Source organism: Porites lutea, chromosome 2, assembly GCF_958299795.1.
Source record: "Porites lutea chromosome 2, jaPorLute2.1, whole genome shotgun sequence".
NCBI lineage: Eukaryota > Metazoa > Cnidaria > Anthozoa > Scleractinia > Poritidae > Porites > Porites lutea.
Genome location: NC_133202.1, coordinates 36,151,649 through 36,173,130, shown reverse-complemented (window position 1 = coordinate 36,173,130; position 21,482 = coordinate 36,151,649). Strand labels below are relative to the sequence as shown.

General features: G+C 41.3%; 3 protein-coding genes across 4 annotated transcripts in view; 1 reads left to right on the top strand and 2 right to left on the bottom strand.

Moving 5' to 3' along the window:
- Positions 1-1,315, top strand: part of LOC140928496 (protein fantom-like) — a 56,594-nt gene extending 55,279 nt beyond the window's left edge. For both annotated transcript variants that reach the window (XM_073378250.1, XM_073378249.1), the window contains exon 41: positions 551-1,315. In XM_073378250.1, coding sequence (XP_073234351.1) covers positions 551-645 — 95 coding nt within the window. In that variant the 3' untranslated portion in view covers positions 646-1,315. The remainder of the gene's footprint in view (positions 1-550) is intronic.
- Positions 1,316-2,173: 858 nt separating this feature from the next.
- LOC140926925 (uncharacterized) lies at positions 2,174-8,067 on the bottom strand. Its single transcript, XM_073376599.1, has 5 exons — positions 7,094-8,067; positions 6,863-6,948; positions 4,448-4,645; positions 3,083-3,972; positions 2,174-2,560 (listed from the first exon to the last, which is right to left on the bottom strand). The coding sequence occupies exons 1-5, from the start codon at positions 7,585-7,587 to the stop codon at positions 2,381-2,383; spliced, it is 1,848 nt and encodes a 615-aa protein (XP_073232700.1). The 5' UTR covers positions 7,588-8,067; the 3' UTR covers positions 2,174-2,380.
- Positions 8,068-9,581: 1,514 nt separating this feature from the next.
- On the bottom strand, positions 9,582-18,174 carry LOC140928494 (uncharacterized). Its single transcript, XM_073378246.1, has 6 exons — positions 18,115-18,174; positions 16,305-16,830; positions 14,914-14,999; positions 12,433-12,630; positions 11,201-12,111; positions 9,582-10,417 (listed from the first exon to the last, which is right to left on the bottom strand). Exons 2-6 carry the CDS (start codon positions 16,799-16,801, stop codon positions 10,220-10,222), a joined length of 1,890 nt encoding a protein of 629 aa, XP_073234347.1. The 5' UTR covers positions 16,802-16,830; positions 18,115-18,174; the 3' UTR covers positions 9,582-10,219.
- Between the last annotated feature and the right edge of the window lie 3,308 nt (positions 18,175-21,482).

The window sequence follows — 21,482 nt, the reverse complement described above, 5'->3', positions numbered from 1 at the left end:
GCTGAGGAAACAGTTCCCTTCCCCCCCCTCTCCCCCAATAATGCCAACGATGCCTTGGATCGAAACCCACCAACGATAAGCGCGATTCGTGATACACCAATCACTAACAACCACGGTGGTATAAAACGTTCTAGTCAGTAAATCGACATTATCACCTGATGAAGACCTGCAGTATGCGTTCGAAACGTCGCGATCAGTTTCTATGTGAGGCAAACGATAAATGAAACCCTTTACAAACATTATCCTCGATGAACAATATCTTTCATGACACTATTATTCTTTAAGTATAAAGTTTCGTAAGGGCTGCCCTTGCTTTCGAATAATTGAGCAAGTGCTGTGGTCTTGCAGAATGCAGAAAAATAAAGAACAAAATAGCGTTTGCTTCTCCTTGGTGTGATTAAAGTTTAAATCATTTAACAAAATGACCCTTTTTCATGTTATTTCCAATTTCAAAGTCCCTGGCCTCAGCCTGATTTACCTTACGTTTAACTGCATGCGTTTAGTTGCGTAGAATATCACGCACAACATTCTTTCCCGGTCTTGATTGCAGTGTATGATATAGAGAGTGATGAGACTAAGATTGGAACGCTGACCGTCACAGTGGAAGCGTCGGAGGCTCTTTTGGACTTGTACAACGACGAATAATCCCATCGAAAGAGATCTACTAATGCTTTTGAACTTGTGCAATGATGAAAACTCCTTCAAATGTGATTCATCGCCTGCGCCCGACGCCGTGCTGTTCACTTTATTTCACCCAGCCAAAAGGAAAGACTCCAACAAGTAATGGAGTTTGGTTATTGCAAATACCTGCTGAGGGGCGCTCTTTGTCGGATGGATACATCTATCAAACTCAAACGCGAATTGTTCGCTAATACAAAAAAGGGTGAAATTTGGAAAATTCAAGGACTTCAAGAGACGAAACAGAAGGTTAACCTTAACCTTTGTATCCTACACTTAATTTATTTTTGGAATTAGCAAATAGCGCTATTCCCGGCCAGAACATGCGTTTGTACTTGGTACTGTAATGTGAATTGACTAGGTCTGCATTCGCAAACTGACTTCGCTTTGGTAAGAAACTTGATCGAATGTGTACAGACAACGCTCGTCAGATAATCAGCAGACCAAGTTGGCTACATTTGTGAGAACGGATATTTCTTATGGCTAAGCCGTGCTTTATCTTGACCAGCATTTTATAGCTATTCGAGCATTTTTAGATCTTAACTTGCTTGTAAATATATTATGTATTATATTTTGTGTCTTAACTTATTTACTGTAAATTTTTAGCAAATAAAAATACTTTAAATTCAGTCTCCCATCACTATTTTTTGTCGTTTTATTTTTTCAAAGCCAACATTCTGCCAACGCCATTATGACATAGTGTAAGGTGTAGCTGATAATTCTGTGTATTATCCTATTTAACTATATCAGGAGCCCATATGGGCTCCTGGCTATATCACATTCTTTAGTTGTTTTTTTTTTTCTTTTTTCTGTTCCTGCAATGTAACCCTTATCATTTCCCAACCTTAAAACCATTACGGAATCGCGCCTGTAGATTTTGCGGGCGACACGGATCTACAGGCGCCGTTCCGTAATGCTTTCATTAGTGGCATGTGGTTATTATTCCTTCTTGCTAATTTCCTTGCACCAACCTAAATTTGTTTCTTTCCTTCTCTTTGGATCTTAGAACAAACACATTTTTTGTGGCTCAGGCTCCCGTAAAGATATTGAAAACCTAGACAACTGGTAGTCCATTGTCGTGTTGAAAGATCAGAGCGAGCGACATATCCATGACTTAAGCGGGAAAAAAAATTCGCTCTCGTGCCTGTTTCTCTTCCTACTATCCCTGAGAGTGAAAAATTCGTAATACACCGTGAAAACAGCCCCACTTTTAGTGGGTTTTACGAGAGTAATATAATAATTATAACAGGAGTTCAAAAGCCTATACAACGGCGTTAGTTTTTTACATCATTTTTGAGAACCTTTCCCCCGAAAATGGGGCGTGGAGGCTCCACTTCCCACAAAATGTGAAAATCTGTCGTATGATACAGTATATGATAAAAAAAGAAAGAATATGCCATTACAATATCAGATATTGTGTTTTCTGGTCTCCAGCTATCGCTAACTTTTTTTTCAAATTTATTTGATAGTGGAAATTTGCGGGAAAACCGCCTATTTAAAAAAATTGGTCTGTGAAAACGCCGTTGCATGGGCACAAGGGAGTTAACCAATCCGGGTTATGGGCTCCCGTTTTCAATATATACCAGTAACATATATACTCGTTTAGATTAGTGTACTCGTTTATAATTCTGTGTTTATATTTTTGGCAAATTTGTCTTGAACTAACTCGTCTACCATAAACGAATTACGAGAAGTACAACAGTTAGTTTGCCGCCATCTTTTCATCGTTATCTATCAGACGGGCTCGCTCCACATTATAGCTCCCCTTTTTATGTACACGGTACCTCCACACAGCCACGATCAACAGCACTACCAAGCAAAGGAAACCCAGCACTCCACCGATAAGCGCGACCAAAAAACCAGTGTTGTCGTCATTATCAACCTTTTAAAGAAGTTAAAAGTATTTAGTAGGTAAAACAGTTGATATTACTCCACCTGAAAATCCAGTCATTTAATAATTAGAATTATATGCAATTGATGCTTACTCGTACACTAGACTGATCCAAATAGTTTTTCCTCATACATATAATTGACCGTCATTTATGATTTTTTTTTTGGGGGCCCTCCGGCAATAAAATAATCAGGGCCGAGTTGTTCAAAGCTGGGTTAAGATAACCCAGGGTTAGTGCGAGATTTGAATTCACATTTGAAAGCTTAAAAAGCATTTCAGTTTTAATTGTTTTTGTCTACAAGTTGATGACTGGAAGCTCTAAAAATAACCGAGAAAATTATCCGAGAAAATGCTTTTGATCGGCCTTCGAACAACTGGGCCCAGGTTACTTTGTTTTGCGAACACATACCAGTCTTTAGTACCCCCACTCCCTTTTGAGCATTTCTCAGGTAAAGAAAACATTTCGTTTGCTCTGTATTGAACCCAGTTAATAAATATAGTAGTATTTCTTACCTTTTTGAAAGTGCTTAAGAAGATGCGATGCATTGCGTTATCCCAAATCTTTCGGTCTCGTAACTCAAGCTCGGTCAAATTATCACACGCGGACACCAGTAACCCGTGTTTTCCGACGGCGTATCGATCGTACTCGTCAATTGAAAGATCGTAAACAGTAAAGAGAGTTGCTTCTTCGGACAACGCAAGTAGTTCCGAGGCCTTAAGGTGAGCCTGCAGTTTCACCATTTTGCCATGCAAACCCTGAAGCGAATGTGACGCTGTTACATTTCCAGCAGTCATCCAGGAGCCAGTAACAGTCTCAAAGAAAGGATGTTCGCGCGTGACCCAGATGTCTTCGTCATGCATTCTGAACACAACTAGATCCTTCTCGGTTACGTTTCGTCGCCGAACCTGGTCAACGCGACGCAGGTGAGTCACGGAGGGAGCCTCATTCTCATGTCGAGTCACGACCATGTCTCCTTCCTTGATAGTTTCGATCGGTACCAGTCCTCTGGCGGTGTGAACCAAGGTGTCTCCTGTGAAGCAAGACTTTAACAAGCAGCAGTCATGGTGCCACTTAGGGCGACACTGGATTGCATCGGGAGTACTGCAGTCACACGTCTGCGGAGGGCAGCACTTTGGACACTGAATCGTGTCACACTCGCTCCCCACATAAGGAGGATGGCACTGGCATTTGTAGGGATCTTCTTTACACGAACCATGGTGGCATGGGGTCAGGCAAAATTGGATTATCTTGCAAGGTCCTTTGAACATATTAAAACCAGGGACGTGGATTTCATTGGTCCACCCATAGTCGCAATAACATGATTTGCCCTCGCTGTCTAAATGACATCGCCCATGAGCGCATCCATCGCACCTCTGTTCAGAACATAGTAGACCAGTATAACCTTTAAAAAATGTCAAATCAAAGCGTATTCGATTAGTTACCGTTTTTACTATTTCGTGTAGTGCCCGTGCAGTGGATGGCTACAGCTATCGGCTCTGGGCACAGGTAAAAAATATATATAACTATTTGTTATTTAGTTGGCTTCTCTTGAAAAACCACTAGCAATGTTTTTGTGTGGCGTTTCTACAGGAAGGGGAGGTTTTTTGTGAGAAGCAAGTACCAAATTGATTCGAAAATGAAAGTGATTGTAAGCAAATGTCAACACTTGGAAAAGATAAAAAGAGGACAAATGCTTTCCTGTTGTTTTAATTGACTCTTCTCTTTATTCCAGCCACTGAGATACTTCCTTTCTCACTAGATAGACTTCTAAACAAGTCTAAGAACAGGTTCCTTTCCGAGAAAAAAGATCCTATCCTAACTAAATTGACATCACGTTTTCAAGAGCTCGTGTAAACAGGATTAGAGAACAAACAAACCTGGTTTACACTTGCACGTATAAGGACCATTCTCGCAGGTCCCCCCATGAGAAGAGCAGTTGAGGCAAGGGCCTTTGTAAACATTGCATTTTCCTGGAGGCCCCCAATTGGTCTCACACTCACACACATCAGGTTTTTTGGAACATCGCCCATGTTCACAGGGCACGCTGCATCCAGTGATGGTTTCACACTGCTCCCCTAGATTAACAAAGATGGGAAATTGCACCGCCTTTTTTTAACATGGGCCTGTTCGCTATCCTACGAGCAGAGGTTTCTCTCTTGCACGACTTTTAGCGCTAACGAAGTCGTTCGCGTGGCTTGTCAGCCCAGTAGTTGGTTTGTTTTATACGCCCCAGGAGGGCGTTTCCAACTACGCGACAGACAAGCCACGCGAACGACGTCGTAAACGCTAAAAGCCATACAAGAGAGAAACCTTTTTCTCGCAGGGTGGCTATTTGCGGGACCAACAGACCTATTTTATAAACGATAGTCATATGTACTGGTAGAGAAAGTTATTTCTTTTGCCTTAACCGAAATGTTTATCATTAACAGTTTTTACATGGGGCTGAGCATGATGCCAAGAATTAGCATCAGTGATCGAGGCAGATACCCTCCGAGATCTGCATAATTCTTCATATCATACGAAAGCCTAAGCCAATAGGCCTTTTTACCCTTTTTGAATCCCGTACGTTTTTCCTTTTTATGTTTAAATTTGGTAATCCAGCGAGGATTAAATAACAAAAGCCCTAATTTGCACAAGAAAGCAAAACCCTGAAGGATTCTGGTTGTAGTAGTAAAATGATGCCATCGTGCAAGTGGCCTATAGTTGTTTCATTATCATTCATTCAAAATATTTCCAACTTCAACAAAACATGCTAAACTCGATCTATTTAAGCTCCCGTCGCTTCATAAATAGTGAACTTACACAACAGGACAGGAGAGGAAAGAAGACTGCAAACCCCAGGGGCCCCACTCACATATTTTAATGACGGGGGGTCCGACAGAGGTTCATATTTTATACCCCAAAAAATCCCAACTTCAGAATTTGTCTACCCAAAAAAATCCCTACTTTTTTTAGCATACCCAAAAAAATCCCTCAGTGTTTTTGCATCAGCAAATTTTATTATTTATCTTCTGAAAAGCTAAAACATGCCAACTTCAACTTTGGTTTTGGTCAAAAACAAAACTATAAATTGCGCTTATGTTATTGCTGATTTGAGCTGATGAAAAATACAATACCCAAAAAAATCCCTGTGTTGTTTTCGCGACCCCAAAAAATCCCGGCGTCTTTCATAGACCCCAAAAAATCCCTCTTGGCCAAAATGTCAGACCCAAAAAAATCCTTCCCCCCCCCCTCTCCGTCATTAAAATATGTGAGTGGGGTCCCTGGGCTGCAAACCTTGTGTGACAAGCGTGACAATAATTTTGTTCTAAATAACTTTTCGCCAAACTTCTCTTTCCTTTAAACAGATATTTTTTGTGAAAGACCAGAAAACATTGATGTTAGTGAAGATCACGGCAAAACACGCAAGTAATAGCCTTGTCACGTTCGTCACGCACAAGCGATTTGCCGTCATCTTCTTCCTGCCGTCCAGTTGCGTAAACTCACAAATTTGGCTGGTCCTCGGCAGTGTCAGGATATGAAGGGATGCTTATGCCAATCATGCTTTATTCCTGCTATCTAGTTAACTAAATTTTTTATTCTTCGCATAGCGTTTGTCCCTTTTTTCTGTTGATTTCAGGACAATTGACGTCAATTGTACTGATATCAGCATTTAGCTTCCAAATTTGGTCAATGCTAGCTAGTTATAAAGAATAAGCCAGGCCAATCAGGCAACGTTAGACCAATCAGGAAAGGAGAAATATTTTGAAAGAAAAAGAGATGTAGAGTTCTTTTAAAACAAGAAGTTGAGTTAGACTCGCTAGATAACGTGCAAGAAAATAAATAAATCTAAGTTCAACATGATCAATTTGAGCCAGGACCTACTCTGTTCCCGGGACTCTGTCGCTCTATTCTAATTTTGATGACTTTATCACATTTTCGCACCTAAGATTTTACTTCTTGCAAATAGCGTTTCATAAGTAAATGTAAATATTTTGTCTTTGATTTAATGAAAATCGTAATCATTTAATGAAACTTGTAATCATTGTGAAGGTCCATTGTTTAGGGACCTTTTCAAATGAAGTAAAATGTATGCAAAGTATGTAAGGAAGCGCGAGATACAGGAAAGCTAGGTGAATATCAGGATTTACAATTTTAGATTTATTTAAGTTCATTTGCGTACGTGCAGATGTCTTCATGCATAAAGCAAAATCAACCTAGCCTGCGAGCACGCTATTTTTGATCCGTTTGGTATTTTCCTTCACTATTGTTTTATTCAGTTTAGTTACTATAGTGTGATCTGTAGCTCCCACCTGTGTAATGTGGTGGACATGCGCAGTGCTTCTCATCAACACAGTAGCCTCCGTTCAAGCATTTCCATCCTTCGGCACAGTAAGCCCTATGTGTAACGCCGTGAAAATAGATGATGTATTTCAGTAATGGCGTTGATCAAGGGCTATAATAGGAAAGTGTCCTACTATGATCTCATGCGTTGATTGAATACCTAGTCGAATTTGTAGAACAATATATACAAACATTATTACCTTTCACATTCTTTGCCATAAAAATTTTCGTAACACTCGCATTTCTTTGGGTCGTTTGGGCATGCGCCATATTTGCACGGAACTTGGCAGAGCGAGCGATCGCACAGGTCTCCCACCCAGCCAGGCTCACAGTCACATTTGCTCCTAGATTTCTTGCAGGATCCATGATATCTACAGGGAAACCAGGGAAAGCACGAACTAACATTTTCACAGTTTGATCCAGTCCATCCTGTCTGGCACCGCTTGCAGTGTATGCCATCAGTGTCGCAGTAGCCGTGTTTGCAAGTAGCATTTAGTTTACAGCCAATACTCTCGCAACATTCTCCAGTGTATTTGCCAACTCTAGCCCGCTCGTAACACTCACATGTCTGTGTCTTTTGGTCGTAGTTGCCATTTCCAAAGCACTGCGTATCTGGGTGGCAGTGTCCATTAACATCTAACACGAAGTGGAGAATCAAGCAAAGGCCTGATCCAATATTAAGAGTCTTGCGCATTTTGACGAGTTTTGCAAGAACGTTGATCGATCTACCAAAAAAATTTAATGTGATCTATAATATAAATATTGTTCAAATGAAACACTCCACAAGAAAACCTTATAGGCTTACAAAGAAGATGTTTAAGAAAATGTGACCCCCATCCGAATAGCAGCTCTAGTTTTCACGTCCGCGCGTGATCACTACAAATTAACCTGCGAGCAAGCTCTCCATTTGGAGGATATCGTGAAAAGTAGACACGCGAGAGGAGACGCGAAAGCCCCTCGGCTTCGCTGCTCGCTCGCGCGTTCTCGCGCGGCTCTCTTCGCTCGCCCAACTAGGAGAGCGTGCTCGCAGGCTAACTATAAATTGGATCGAGCGACTATCCACCGATATTTCAGAAAATTATTCCTGAAATGTCGTAGGCGGCATGATGTTGTTTGGATAAACCGACAAAACGCAAACGGAAAGAATTCTTATGAAATTAATGAAAACTAGAGGTGCAACTCAAATGTTCTTCAACGGAAGTGTGATAAGCGTCGTGACATCGTAGCTGCAAGACCAACAATGAATGAATTATTCAGTAACGATTGTCATGTGTTGGGAGGCTGAACAGATGAAAGGTTGTAAAGCCAGAACAGGTCAGTCCCAGGTCAAACGTCGAATTTCACATTTGACCAGCCTAATGCTAAAAATTAAAACCGTATTGTTTCCGCTCATTAGCATTAAGTTCAACGTTTGACCCGCCGATTCTCTTTCGCTGTACCAAACTTGCATTAAGGAAAGAAAAGACGAAGAAAGCGATTTTAACATCTTTCCTGTAAACTGTTGTTATTAAAAACGGTTTCTCGTTTCTCGTGACTGAATATTTGCTGATATGCAACAACCTGTACATGCGGGCTATTTCCTGCTAGGCAGTTTCTTAGGTGGGAGGTCACTTTTAGCAGAGCTGCCTTAGTGTTAACAGTATATAATTCTTTGTATTAAAAGTATTAAGTGTATATATGGGTGAAATGTCTGAAAACTGTAAAGTGAGCCATGGCAGATAGGCGAATCTATTCTTTCAGCCAGCCAATACTACCAATGAAGGTAAATAGCTTCAAAGAAACCTAAAACTGACAAAGCTTTTATAAAGGTACGAGGCGTGCAAAATTCTTCGCAACTGACCTTATCACATGTAGAAAAAAAGTGGGGTAAAGTAATATTGAAATGATTTTCATATCACTAGAGAATAGTCGAAGTTGTTTCTCTTCGATAAATTTCCTTGGTGCAGTGGTGTATGTAGGAACATTATCTTGTAGCTGCACATTACAGCAGTGCCAGAAATTTGCCTTTTTAACGGTGTGGGCATTACTGTTTGTAACCAAGACCACTTTTTTATGAGTCTTCAAAAACACATACAATGCGTAAAAAATAATCAGTCATTTGATACTTAACTTCGCGGGTGCCACAGCTCAGATAAATTATGAAAATTTCATAAATTCAGTTTCATGAGTCGATACGAATGAGAGTTGTTAAATCTCTATAATTACTGTGGCAGATTATTGGCAATTGCCTTATGGCAAAAAAAATTAAAAGTTGCTCACAAATATTTAACTGAAATACTACTTCACTAGGTGGCTTATGGTGTACATGTTGTAATAAATGAGAGCAACTGTACAGAAGACATTTTTTTCGCTCGTAGATTTCCTAGGAATAGCACACAACGGCTTAACCGCAGAATACCCAGCTATACCTTGCCACTTTTAAGTAACCCAGGCATTTACTTACTTTTCACTGGACGTGGTTTCTCTTCAAACGCGCTCCGATAAACGCCGAGAAATGTCTAAGAATTTGAAAAGGAAATATTATATTTGTTCTTTTCAAGTTTCCCGTGATTATCACTGGCCTTTACAGATTTCTACGTTTGTGTGGTCACGCTTGTAAGCACGCGCTGCATAGGGTGAGATGTTAGGAAACGAAAGAATAAACTAGTAACATAGTTGTCACTACAAGACACAGTATCCATAGATTCATACGATTCATACGATAGGCTTTTATTTTTCAATACTAACTTCTGAGACAATTAAAATCACAGTCCTTGATCACCTGTGTACTTTTCGCTCAAGGTTTATAAGTTTTTATGTTTAGAATATTGCTTCAAAGCTACTACCAGAGAGGCTGCATCTGATCTTGAATCCCGGTGACATCAATGACAACATAAGATTTCGACCACGGACTATACCTATTATAACTACATAAACCGTCACCCATAGCTGACCTTGGTCTGACAGAGGGGGAGGTCAAGTTTTTAATAGGTTTAGATGCCTTACTGTCAAAATGAAACATGTTACAATGATCAAGAAAGCCCTCCTCCCAAGACAACTGTGTGCTTTCTGAATTTTTCCGCGGTCACATTTTGAAAAATACGAAAATAAAATGCAAACTAAAAAAGTCCAAACAGGCTTCGTTTCCTTTACAACAGCTTGTTTACTTTCATGCAATTCTATCATTGTCACTGATCAATTCTGTCTCTGATACTGCCATTGAGGTTATGCTCTGCACACTAATTCTAAACTTAGCTGAGCGCGAATCTGCTACAGGAGAGAATGTCTGCAATCTTCAGCCTTTTCCTACAATTTTCTTGCAGCAACGTTCTATTTCGGTTAAAGCCTTAGGAGTGGGCCACCAGTGGCTGTAGCTCTGTACGTCGCTTCTTGTGGCCACGATACTTGATGATGAGAAACAACGCCACCACCAGACACATGGCAGCCAGTACACTTCCGATCACTATAGCCACGGTGGGACCTACCTCGCCTGAGTTGCCAGTATCAGAGCGATCGTCGTTCAAGTTCAGCTCTTCTTTGGCGACCTGGTTACGAAACAATACACAAAAACTGTTACAGAGATATTCGATAGACAAAAAGTGTAAAAGATACCTCGCATCCACGTTATTTCAAATAATCTAAAAGAGTTTGAAAACTAGTTTTAATAGATCTACATTACATTATACTGATCCAGGGGTATGGATGGTTACTGTTGGACAACAGAACTAAGCAAAATCCGTGTTCGGGGTACGGACTCCCGTGTAATTTTATCCAATCAAGAGTCAGTATTCACGCAAAGCATAGTTAATTGAGTGGAATGGTTATGAAACCCGTCAGATTCCTTTGTTATATGTTTTTGTGGACCTGAAAGTGCACAACGTTCAAAAGAATTCCTATCATTTTGATTGCATTGACCAATAAAAACGTTGCATTAATTTATTCCGTAACAATTTGCCAACAGAAAGCAAAGGATTGTACACTTTCAGGGTGCTTCCAACATAAACTGCAGCACTGTTGTTTTTATCATTGATGTTTGCCGCTTTTTATAACCAGTCTCCTCTAATAACTATGCGCAAAGATATTCGATTTTTGTCGCCCTCATAGACAAAAAGTGTAAAAGATACCTCGCATCCACGTTATTTCAAAAGGACTAAAAGAGTTTGAAAAGCTTTGAAAGTTAGACCTACATTACTTTATGCTGATCCAGGGGTAATTGCCTGTTTTACCATAGCTCTACGACTGGAAGACTTAGTGTGCGGTATGTTTTTCTCTGTCAACGCCTCTTTGCCTTCTGGCTGACTCTTTAATTCAAACCTCGCTTTAGTTACCTCAAATGTCTGTGTTTCACCAACTGAGCTGCTATCGAAGTTTGGATGCGCTGCTTCACCCCAGACTTGCTTGTCCCTGTGCTCCAAGTCATCCGAGTTGTTACACGCAGACACGAGCAGCCCATCTTTCCCGACGGTGTATCGATCGTACTCATCTACGGATAGATCGTAAACAGCAACAAGACCAGACTCGTCGGCTGATGTGAGAAGTTGCGACGCCTTCAGGTGATTCTTCAGTTTCACCATTTTACCATTCAAACCTTGGAGAGAATGCGAGGTCGTTACATTCACAGCACTCATCCACTTGCCGGTTAGAGTTTCAAAGAACGGATGGTCGCGCGTTACCCAGATGTCCTCCTCGTGCGTGCGAAACACAACGAGATCAATTTTTGGCACAAACTGCTTCCGAACTTGGTCAACACGACGCAGATAAGTCACAGAAGAATCGTCGCCTTCATGACGAGTCACTACCATATCGCCTTCCTTGATGGTTTCGATCGGTACCATTCCTCTGGCAGTGTGAACCAAGGTGTCTCCCCTGAAGCAAGACTTCAACAGGCAGCAATCGTGATGCCAAGTAGGACGGCAGTGAATATTGGCAAGAGAAGAGCAATCACACGTCTCTGGTGGACAGCACTTTGGACACCTAATCGTGTCGCACTCGGTGCCCACGTATTGAGCAGAACTACACTCACAGCTGTAAGGATCGTGTGGACATGCACCATGAACACACGGCACCATACAGTATCTGATTATCGTACAGGGTCCGTGCAAGGGATCAAATCCAGGGACGTGAACTTGGTTGGCCCAGCCAGCATCACAGGCACATGACTTGCCAAGAGGGGCCAGATGGCACCGTCCATTAACACATCCATCACAAGTCTTTTCGGAGCATTGTGGACCCATATATCCTTAGAGGAAAGGGACGGGAGACAAGTCAGATATAATATCCTACCTTGAAAAAAAATCACCAAGAACTAGCAGCTGTGTGACGGGTTTGCTTTTTTTAGCCTACGAATACAGCCGTCTGTCCTCGCTCCTCATGACCACAAGGGACTTTCCCGCGAAACGTACCTTGAGCTGTGAGGAGAGACGTCTGTACTCGTGGGCTTTTTTCAAGGGCATCAATGAAACATTTTCCCTGCCAACAGTCACCAAAATTATAGTGAGTACTGGAAATAGCACTAAAATCTCATTTAGGAGTAAAGGACATTGTGTATCATCATTCATACCTGGTTTACACTTGCACGTGTTAGGACCATCCTTGCAGGTTCCTCCTTCAGAGGAGCAGTTGAAACAAGGACCCTCGTAGATACTGCAGTTTCCTGGAGGCCCCCAATTGGTCTCACACTCGCACACGTCAGGTTTGTGGGTACATCGTCCATGTTCACAGGGCACAGTGCATTCACTGATGGTCTCACAATGTTCCCCTGTATTCACACAAGACAGATGGGATTTTGTATTAAATAGATAGGGTTTTTTTGGTTTGTAAATCAATAAATTTCAATCACATTTCGGCGTGCGGATAATATATGGAGTCATCTTGCGCCCCATGTTAGGGAATCTAAGACAGTCTTGGATTCTGGATTCCTCGCCGTGAATTTCAGATTCCAGGTACTGGATTCCAGTCATTTTCTGTGGAACTTGGATTCTGGATTCCAATCTTAGGATTCGGGATTCCAAAGTCCAGGATTCAGTATTTCACGAGCAAAACTTTTCCCGGATTCCGGATCCCACAAGCAAAAATTTACCGGATTGCGGAATCCGGATTCCCTTAAATGGGGCGACATCTTAAAGGCCGGGGCTATTGTCACGCCATCTGTAAAAGCAGAGGCTATTGTCACGCTATCTGCGAAAGCCGGGGCTATTGTCACGCCATCTCTGAAAGCCGGGGTTATTGTCACGCTATACCTGAAATTCTTTTTGAACTGTTTTTAAAAATCTTTAACTTTTTGTTGCATCAATTGATTGCCAAAAATAATGCTCCAGATTTGTAATTAATGGCCATAAAAGTTTGAAAAGGTATTGGAACTGCTCACTGTCGTCTGTTGCCGGCAACAGCTGGCAAAGGAATTTTAAAGTTTTAATTTTACCGTAAAATTCCGAAAATAAGCCCCGGGGCTTATATTTTTCAAAAGCCCTTTTTGAAGGGCTTATTTTTGGAGGGGCTCATCTACGGAGGGAAATTTGCGTTTCAAAATCGAATGGGCTAGCCTTATAGTTGGGAGTAAATTTACCGTTTTGGCTTTGCTTTACTTTATATTTGAGGGCAGTTTTCCAAGTACAAGCCCTCGGGGGGCGTTATACTTGGAGGGGTGATTTAACGGAGGGTTTTTTGCGTTACCGGATGGGGGGGCTTATATTTGGAGGGCTTATACATGGAGGGGCTTATTTTCGGAATTTTACGGTATGCCAGAAAAAATCACCAAAAAGGTTATTTTGGTTACTGCTCCCTGATGAAATTTGTTTCATATCTTCTTCACAGGAATAGTTGAATACATGTATACGTTTAACGCACTATAAGTGACTTCTGCACAGAGTTGCTCTAAAACAACAATACCATGCTCATACCCCCAATTTTGAAAGTTGTTCTTAATAGCCACTTGATACTATACACTGGCCACCGCGCGCCTGCAACTTTTAATTTAAAAATGGTCAATGCTATTATCCCGGGGGGGGGGTACACCTGGGAATTCTTGGTGGGGGTGTGCCGCCCGGTTCTCCAAATCCTGACCTTATTTCAGACCGAAAATTGTCATTTTTTACACCCGTTTTCAGACCTGGTCTCTAAGAAATTATGTCACCACCATTACTTAGGTTTAGAATGTCAATGAGAAAGACGTCTTAAAATCCACCTCGAATTCGCATATTTCTCTTTCTTTCTTATTCATTTGGAATTGAAACGATAAATACTTTCATACACTCCCGTAGTTTCCTCGAAAACTCTACCCGATTCCAGACCAAAACGGATACAGTCTATACCCGTTTTCAGACCAAAACGGCGCAAAAACTATACCCTTTGGGGCGGCGCATACCTGTATGGCTTATATAAGGGAGAACCCTCCCCCGCCCCCCGACTTTTACAGATGATCGAAATGACGTCGAAATGTTGAAAGTCAAGTGATACGAGTGCTTTTACTCTGAATTGACGGTTTTAAAGGTTTATTCCCGGCAAAGGATCTTGGAAAATCGCGCACGAGAGACAGAGAAACAAATTGCGCCATCCAGTTACGTCGTTTCAAAGACTCACCGGCCAGAGCTCTCGGCCAATCCGTACGAAAAAACGAAAAGTGAGCCGATTGAAAGAACTGCCCGAAACAGTCAACTAAAGATTTCGAATCGAAACACATCTAATATCTCAGGTATTTTGACATGTTATCATTACTGTTGTCAGAAGTAATCGGCTCCTGCTGTTGTAACGTTTTCTAGTTGCTAATCAAATGGAAAAAAAGAAATGTAGCAGCGGTATTTAGTCATGCCGGCCGTTCAGTTATAAGTACTGAAACACCAGCCTCGCTCCCAGTCGTCCTCGGCGATTTCGGATGTGACGTCACCTGTCAAGCTGGTCGGGAAAATTCGCCGAGCTATCGCGCTCGGTTCCAAGCCTTCTCTGGTAATTCGGATAGCGCGAACTGGCCTGGGTACGAGGCGGCTGAAACACGCGTCAACGGGCGGACTTGTTTTTGTTTTCTATGCTTGAAGCTTGAACTCACCCGAATAGTTTGGAGGACAAACGCAGTGGTGGAGATCAACACAGTAGCCTCCGTTTAAACATTCCCATCCTGCTGCACAGTACGATCTACAAATAAGCAGTCAGAAATACTTCTGCGGTTAGAAAAGGCAGGAGCACAAATTATCTGGGGGAGGGGATGATATCAATAACTTGGTGTATCTTTCGTCAAGCACCTGGACTAACAAGGTATTTTAGCAGAGGCCAAGCATTTCTGGTCAATTTAAAGATGCTTTTTGGGTTGGGATATTTTCAAAGGTGAGGACGTGCCCCCTGATCGATGAACAAGTGAATAAGTGCATTTATTAGTTGTACCAGGCTAAATAATATATAGATTTAGCCAAGCTAAAAGCGAAGCTCTTGATAATTTTTACAGTTTGCTCAAACAAAATATGAAATCGTATAATGTTAAGCGGCGAAGGCAACGAGAACGGTAAAAAAGCAACTTTGCACGTGCAGCACACTTTTTTTGTACATTTCTTTGCCGTTGTTTTGCACGACTGTTACATGAAACTTCCAGACACTCCCTAGTTACACGTTTTATGAAGGAAATGTCGGACGTGTTCTTGTTCACTCTTTTAACTGTCGCTCATTTTCACCCTGGTGGCCGCTAGCATCCCGCCACTACAAAATTTCATATTGTTCCTCCAACAGAAAATGTCTCCTTTTGTTTTTTCTCTCTCGCTCTAGCTCCTTTGCTCGTTGACCTTCGCTGGCCTGTCGCCCTACTTTCTCTTTTTCTCTGTCTTCCTCTTTCTCTACATTCCAAATTTGTGGACATGACAATTAATCTAAGCTTAATGCTTAAAAAAAAAACCCGTATACAGAAACATTTTCCGCTTTCCGTTCTCGTCTTTATTGACTCTTTAGTTGTGTCTGCTTCACAAGACGCGGGTGGCCATACGCTTTCACGCCAAAATAACCTGAGATTTAGCTTCGACTTACATGTAGTGGGTGTACGGACGGTCGTTCGTACGCTACGTCATAACCAAATTGTCTCGGATGGACAGTTTATCAAATTTTCTTACCCAAGGTGCTCCGCTGTCGCGCTTCGAGCGCGAGAGCTCCGCTAAAAATGTAAGCCTTTACGAAAAATAATAATTATTATGTGTGTTCGAGAAAAAAATTCATTAATTAAAGAACTTTTAAAAATACATCATTTTCATTTCGGATGTTTGAGCTTGAGGTAATTATACAGTGTAGGTGATTATAACCCCATTGGCTATTATAATTTGAAAAATTCCATAGTATTTTCAAATTGCTGTTCAGTGAAGTTCTCCCCAAATGGCAATTTCAGGATATTATGACTTTTTTGCGGGGGCCTTTGATACGCTAAAAGGAATCTGTTTGGACCGTAAAACGCTGAATAATTACCTTTCACATTCTGTGCCATAATAATTGTCGTAACACTCGCATTTCTTTGGGTCGTTTGGGCATGCACCATATTTGCACGGAACTTGGCAGAGAGAGCGATCGCACAGGTCTCCCACCCAGCCAGGCTCACAGTCGCATCTACTCCTAGATTTCTTGCAAGATCCATGATATCTACAGGGAAACCAAGGAAAGCACGAGGTGATGTTTTCACAGTTTGGACCACTCCATCCTGTCATGCAGCGCTCGCATTTCTCTCCATCAGTGTCGCAGTAGCCGTGTTTGCAGGTCGCGTTTGGTGATGTGCAGCCGATACTCTCGCAACATTCGCCAGTGTATAGGCCCGTTCTTTGGCGCGCGTAGCAGCTACACGTCTGTGTTGTTGCGTTGTAGTTCCCATTCCCAAAGCACTGTGTATCTGCGAGACAAGCGCCTTGGATTCCTGGTATCAAATTTAGCAGTAGAACACACAATGACAGTCCTGTCAAAGGTGTTAGCATCTTTGCTTTGAAGTGTAACGTCGTTCAGCCTGTTAAAAAAGGGAAAAGTTAGCAATTTTTATTTCAAAAGGCAAATCAATGGGAAACAGAGGCAGACAGTTTTACTTTTCAATGACCGTGTAAAGTGATAGTTTTGTGAAAGTAAAAGTGAAACTGTGCAGACACTTGAATGAGACCCCAAAATTTCACATTTTTGAGGGGGAAAAGCCCCTGTTTATTTTTTCGCTCTCTTTCCAGGTTTTTGTCAGCAATCTCAATTCCGATAAATTGTCGTCATTGGAAATAAACCGCTCTGTTTACGTGAATTCCGCGATTTTCCCACTTGCACTTATCGTCCTTATCAATTCCGATGTGCATGTGCGTGTCTTTTTACGCTCCCAGTTACTGTTAATTTCTTTTCAAATTCTAATGCCCGACTCAGTAAGAATCCCTTAAAAATAGTAACGTATTTTGAATTCATTATAAAATAATTGTAATTAATCTCGTCTGTAATTTCGTAATTATTGTATATCTTTATGTCATTAGAATGATAATGCACTGACCTGCCTGCCTTTATACTACCTGCCTCGATTAGCTCCGCTTTTTTGCAGGTTTTCTGTATTAATGTTGTAATTTCAGTAATTTATTTACTGTGAATGTAAACAAGTAAAGCTTGACTTATTACTTCCGCTTTCGCTCTCGTTTCGAAGGCGGCGGTTCCTTTCTGAGAAACATCTACAGTGTACGAACAAGTGGAGGAAGAGACTCAAGCATAAGGAAAAGGAATGTCGTGATCAGCGAACGCCAGGCTCAATTCAAAAAAATTCGTTGTTCATCGGTCGTATACATACGTTCATTGAAACTATTTGTGATCAAGAAATTCCAAATGAACACTGAATTGATTATTTGCTTAGATCAAAGGATGGGTAAAGATGCGCTGTTGGCTCTTGCTTCCTCTTTCACTTAAGATCGGGGAGCAGCTGTTTTCTGAGAAATATTTGGAAAAACCGAGAAGCTCCTTTTGGTGAAAGTAACAGTTTTGCTTTACCAAGAAAGAAATTGAGAATCTCAACAATTGCTCCAACTGATTGTATTAAATCACTTAAACAGTAAATGCTGGAACAACAACGAAGAACTGATTACCCCCTTACGCGCAACACTGAGAACGATTTCCAGCGTAACAAATGAAGAACAGAAAGCTTCTTCTTCAAAGGGTTTTAACCTTCGTTTCCGTTGTTTTAAGCAAAAAAATAAAAGACGTCTGCACGCAGCTTGGCTGAAAGGGCTTTGGTGTACTGGTTTATATTACAGAATACAGCACACTGTTCACTTACCCGACTGTTTTTAACTCCTTCCTTCGGGCTTCCTTGGCTGAGCGATATCAGTTGGAAAAATTGGCAGAACTGAGCTACCGTTTTTAGGTGAACGTTGCTAAATAAAACCTGTCAGTCTTAAACATCATGTGATGGGATCTTAAACCAATAGCTGCTCAAATATTTGTTTACGCACCGGTTGGGGAAGCCCCTATCTGTCTCTCTCCTGGCAGCAGCCCATAAGCTTATCGACTCCTGATCCTGCATATTTCAACCTTTTTCCACTTACAGCGACTGCATATGAAGAACGAGACAAAGAAAAGTACACCATGAGTTAAAGGCCGAAAGTTGCATGACAACACGTAGCTTTCTAACTTGGGCGATACATAATAGTGGAATAGGATTGGGTGTCCTTTTATATAGAATCTTACAAGTTTCTAGCCAGAATATCTATTAGGGAAAACCCCCTTGTATTGTTCGTGAAGTGTGAATAAGTCATGTGAAAGTCACCTGACTTATTCACCATCCATAAACCAATTAGTTTTTGTCAGCGCTGATGAATGAATATTTAATTAGCTGAAACACGTCACTAAAAGAACTGAGCGTGCGCAATTTCCGAGAATCCTTGTGCAGACATTCAGTGTAATATAATAATTCTGTTATTGACCCTCGGCAGTATTTATAGCACTGATGCAAGTGGGGCCGAGCAAATGCGTGAAACAAATAATTCATATCATGAAACTTAACAGGGTTAAGAATCCCAACTGGCCAGAGGCAAACCAGCTGGCTATTTACAAGCATGGCTGAGGATTTGAACTCGGAACAACCGTGAACAAATCCAGCTGGAGGTCATAGTTGGACTTGAACTTGGGGCCTCCGAATTGCAAGTCCGGCGCACTAACCACTCGGCCACGCTGCTCCCCTGGGTACCAGAGGTTTTTCTCGCGTGCGGTGCGAATTTTCGGTGTTGGCCGAAGGCCGACACATCTTCGGCCGTAGGCCAAAGCCACGAGAGCGGGTCACTATAAAGACGGATAAAGACTTGACAGAAACCGGAAACCGCGCTAGAAAATTCTCTGGCACCCAGGGTACCACGCTGCCTCCTCACGCAATAAGGAACAGACTATTAGAAAACTTACGGGGGAGCGGGCGAAGTACAAAAAAATATTCGCACAAGGGAAAATTAAACGAAAAAAAAAATTATGCAGGCCAATTAACCCTAAGAAATATTCATACTATGGCCTAAAAAAAATTCATACAAGGAATTTGATAACGAAAAAAAACTCCTGCGGCTCGAAAATTCCCCTCCCCCCCACCCCCCCCCCCCCCCATAACTTTTCTAATGGTCCGTTCCTAAAGAGTCTTTCCTCAGTGACGCAAGTCATCCGGAAGTGAGGCCATTTATTTCCCTTTTAATACCCCTTGACGCTCGCTATAAAGAGTCTTTAGGCTAAAAGAGACAATTTGCCCCAAGACGTTTTGGATTTTGGACAAAACCATTGCCCAAGAATCGAATCTGATGAATGCAAAAGGTCCACTTCCGGTTGACGTGCGTCTACGCTAAATGGCGCAAGGCGAAAGCGAAGCGAGCCGAGCGTAGCTGCTGGAGGAGAAAAAAATAGGCGGCCACGCTCTGCTCGCTTTTCTTTTTCGCCCCGTTCCTCTTGGGAGCTTATTTGCAGGCTATACCTATTCTATCTTAATAGATTGCTTTCACATGACGTTATACGGGAGCAAAACAAAAGTTTTTCTGTTGCTATTGAGTACCTTGTTTTTTATTTGGCTGGTTCAAGGACGTGTGGTAAGCGATTTTCTAAATCTTCCCTAGCTGAGAACTCTAAGTAACTAACTAATATCCAATCTTTCAAATAATAATCAGTGAACACCTCTGGGCCCAGTTGTTCGAAGGGCGATCGATTAGCGTTAACCCGGTGTTAAAGTTTAACCTGGGTTCCTCTCTCTTTTGCTTAAAATCATTTTCTTGAATAAACTTCTCCTTACTTTTTAGAGCATCCAGTCATCAAATTGTAGACAAAATGGATTAAACTAATTTTCTTTTTCAGCTTTCATATGAGCTGCTAACCTTACGGGACCCTACAGCCTTGCATAAAATTTGCCCTTGGGGAGAGGGAATCGCTACAAAGTATGGCAAGTAAGGCTAAAAAGAGTAGAAAAAAAAAAGATATTTTCCGAAGATTATCATGGGGATAGTGCAAAGCCATCTGATTTTCGAAATCGAATTTCTGGCTTCCTCATGTAAATGGCTAAATCTACCCGTCTCCCGCTGTTCTCGTTTTAGTTAAAGGAAGTTTACGATGCTTCGTTTTTAAAACTGAGGGTACAAATTAAAATAGCTTTTCTCAAATAGTTTTTTTTCTGAGCGCCCTCATTGTGAAACTATCTCAAAACTACATCTTAGTTAGAGTGTAGTGAAAGGCACTAAATTGTTTTCGCTTTAGCTTAAATCAGTGGATTATAAGTTACTTTTAGCTCTAAAATTGAACACAAGAAGGAAGAGTAAAGGTTGGATAAATTGATAAACAGTTTCTTCTATCTAGCTTAACAGGGGCCGATATCAGCATTCAGTTTGAAACAGTACTACGTGTAAGTTATCTGCAGGGAGCTCCCGTTGTTTACAATACAGTGGACGAAATGTCGACATACTAGTATTGAGAAAATACAACTAAGTTAGTCAACAAGGAATCGCACTCAAATTTTAATCACGTAAATAAAATAGAGGCAAGACAAAAAGTGCTGAGCTTAAACTAGAAGTTGACCGAGGTTCAACTTTTACGCCTAGAAGCGACCTTTCATGCATTACCTCTATTTTATTTGCGAGCGCAAATTTTACGCACGTACGCACGTAAAAATTGCGCGACACTGAAAATCAACCCTTAGCTACACTCAGTCCATGAAATTTCTAAGTCTCTTCAAATTTCTACTCTCCTAATCTTTTCCTAAGTCTAAGTCCCTTCAACTTTTTTTAATAGAGAAAAAAAGGAGATTGAATGTGACATAAGCGGGTTCCGAACCCTCGGTCCTAGAAACCGAAATCCATCGGCTATAGTACCACATACAAATTCTCCAAACTGATCTCTATACATTTCCTTCAAGAATAAGTTGAGAGAATTTGATAAAAGATCAAGGCATTTTGCCTTAGGCGATCATTTTATTAATTCTCATAACCTTATCTCTTGACGTTGTATGGATATCGTTAGGAGAAAATTAACGTTAGACACTGATAAACCTAACAGTAAATGAAAGCTAGCCATTTCGAGTCAGTGCTTCAAGCCCTTATCACTATTGTCAGTGTTTAACCCTAATCACTAAAACGTTTTTGAGAAGTTTTAAAATGTCACAACCTATAGCTAACTGCATAGAAATAATTA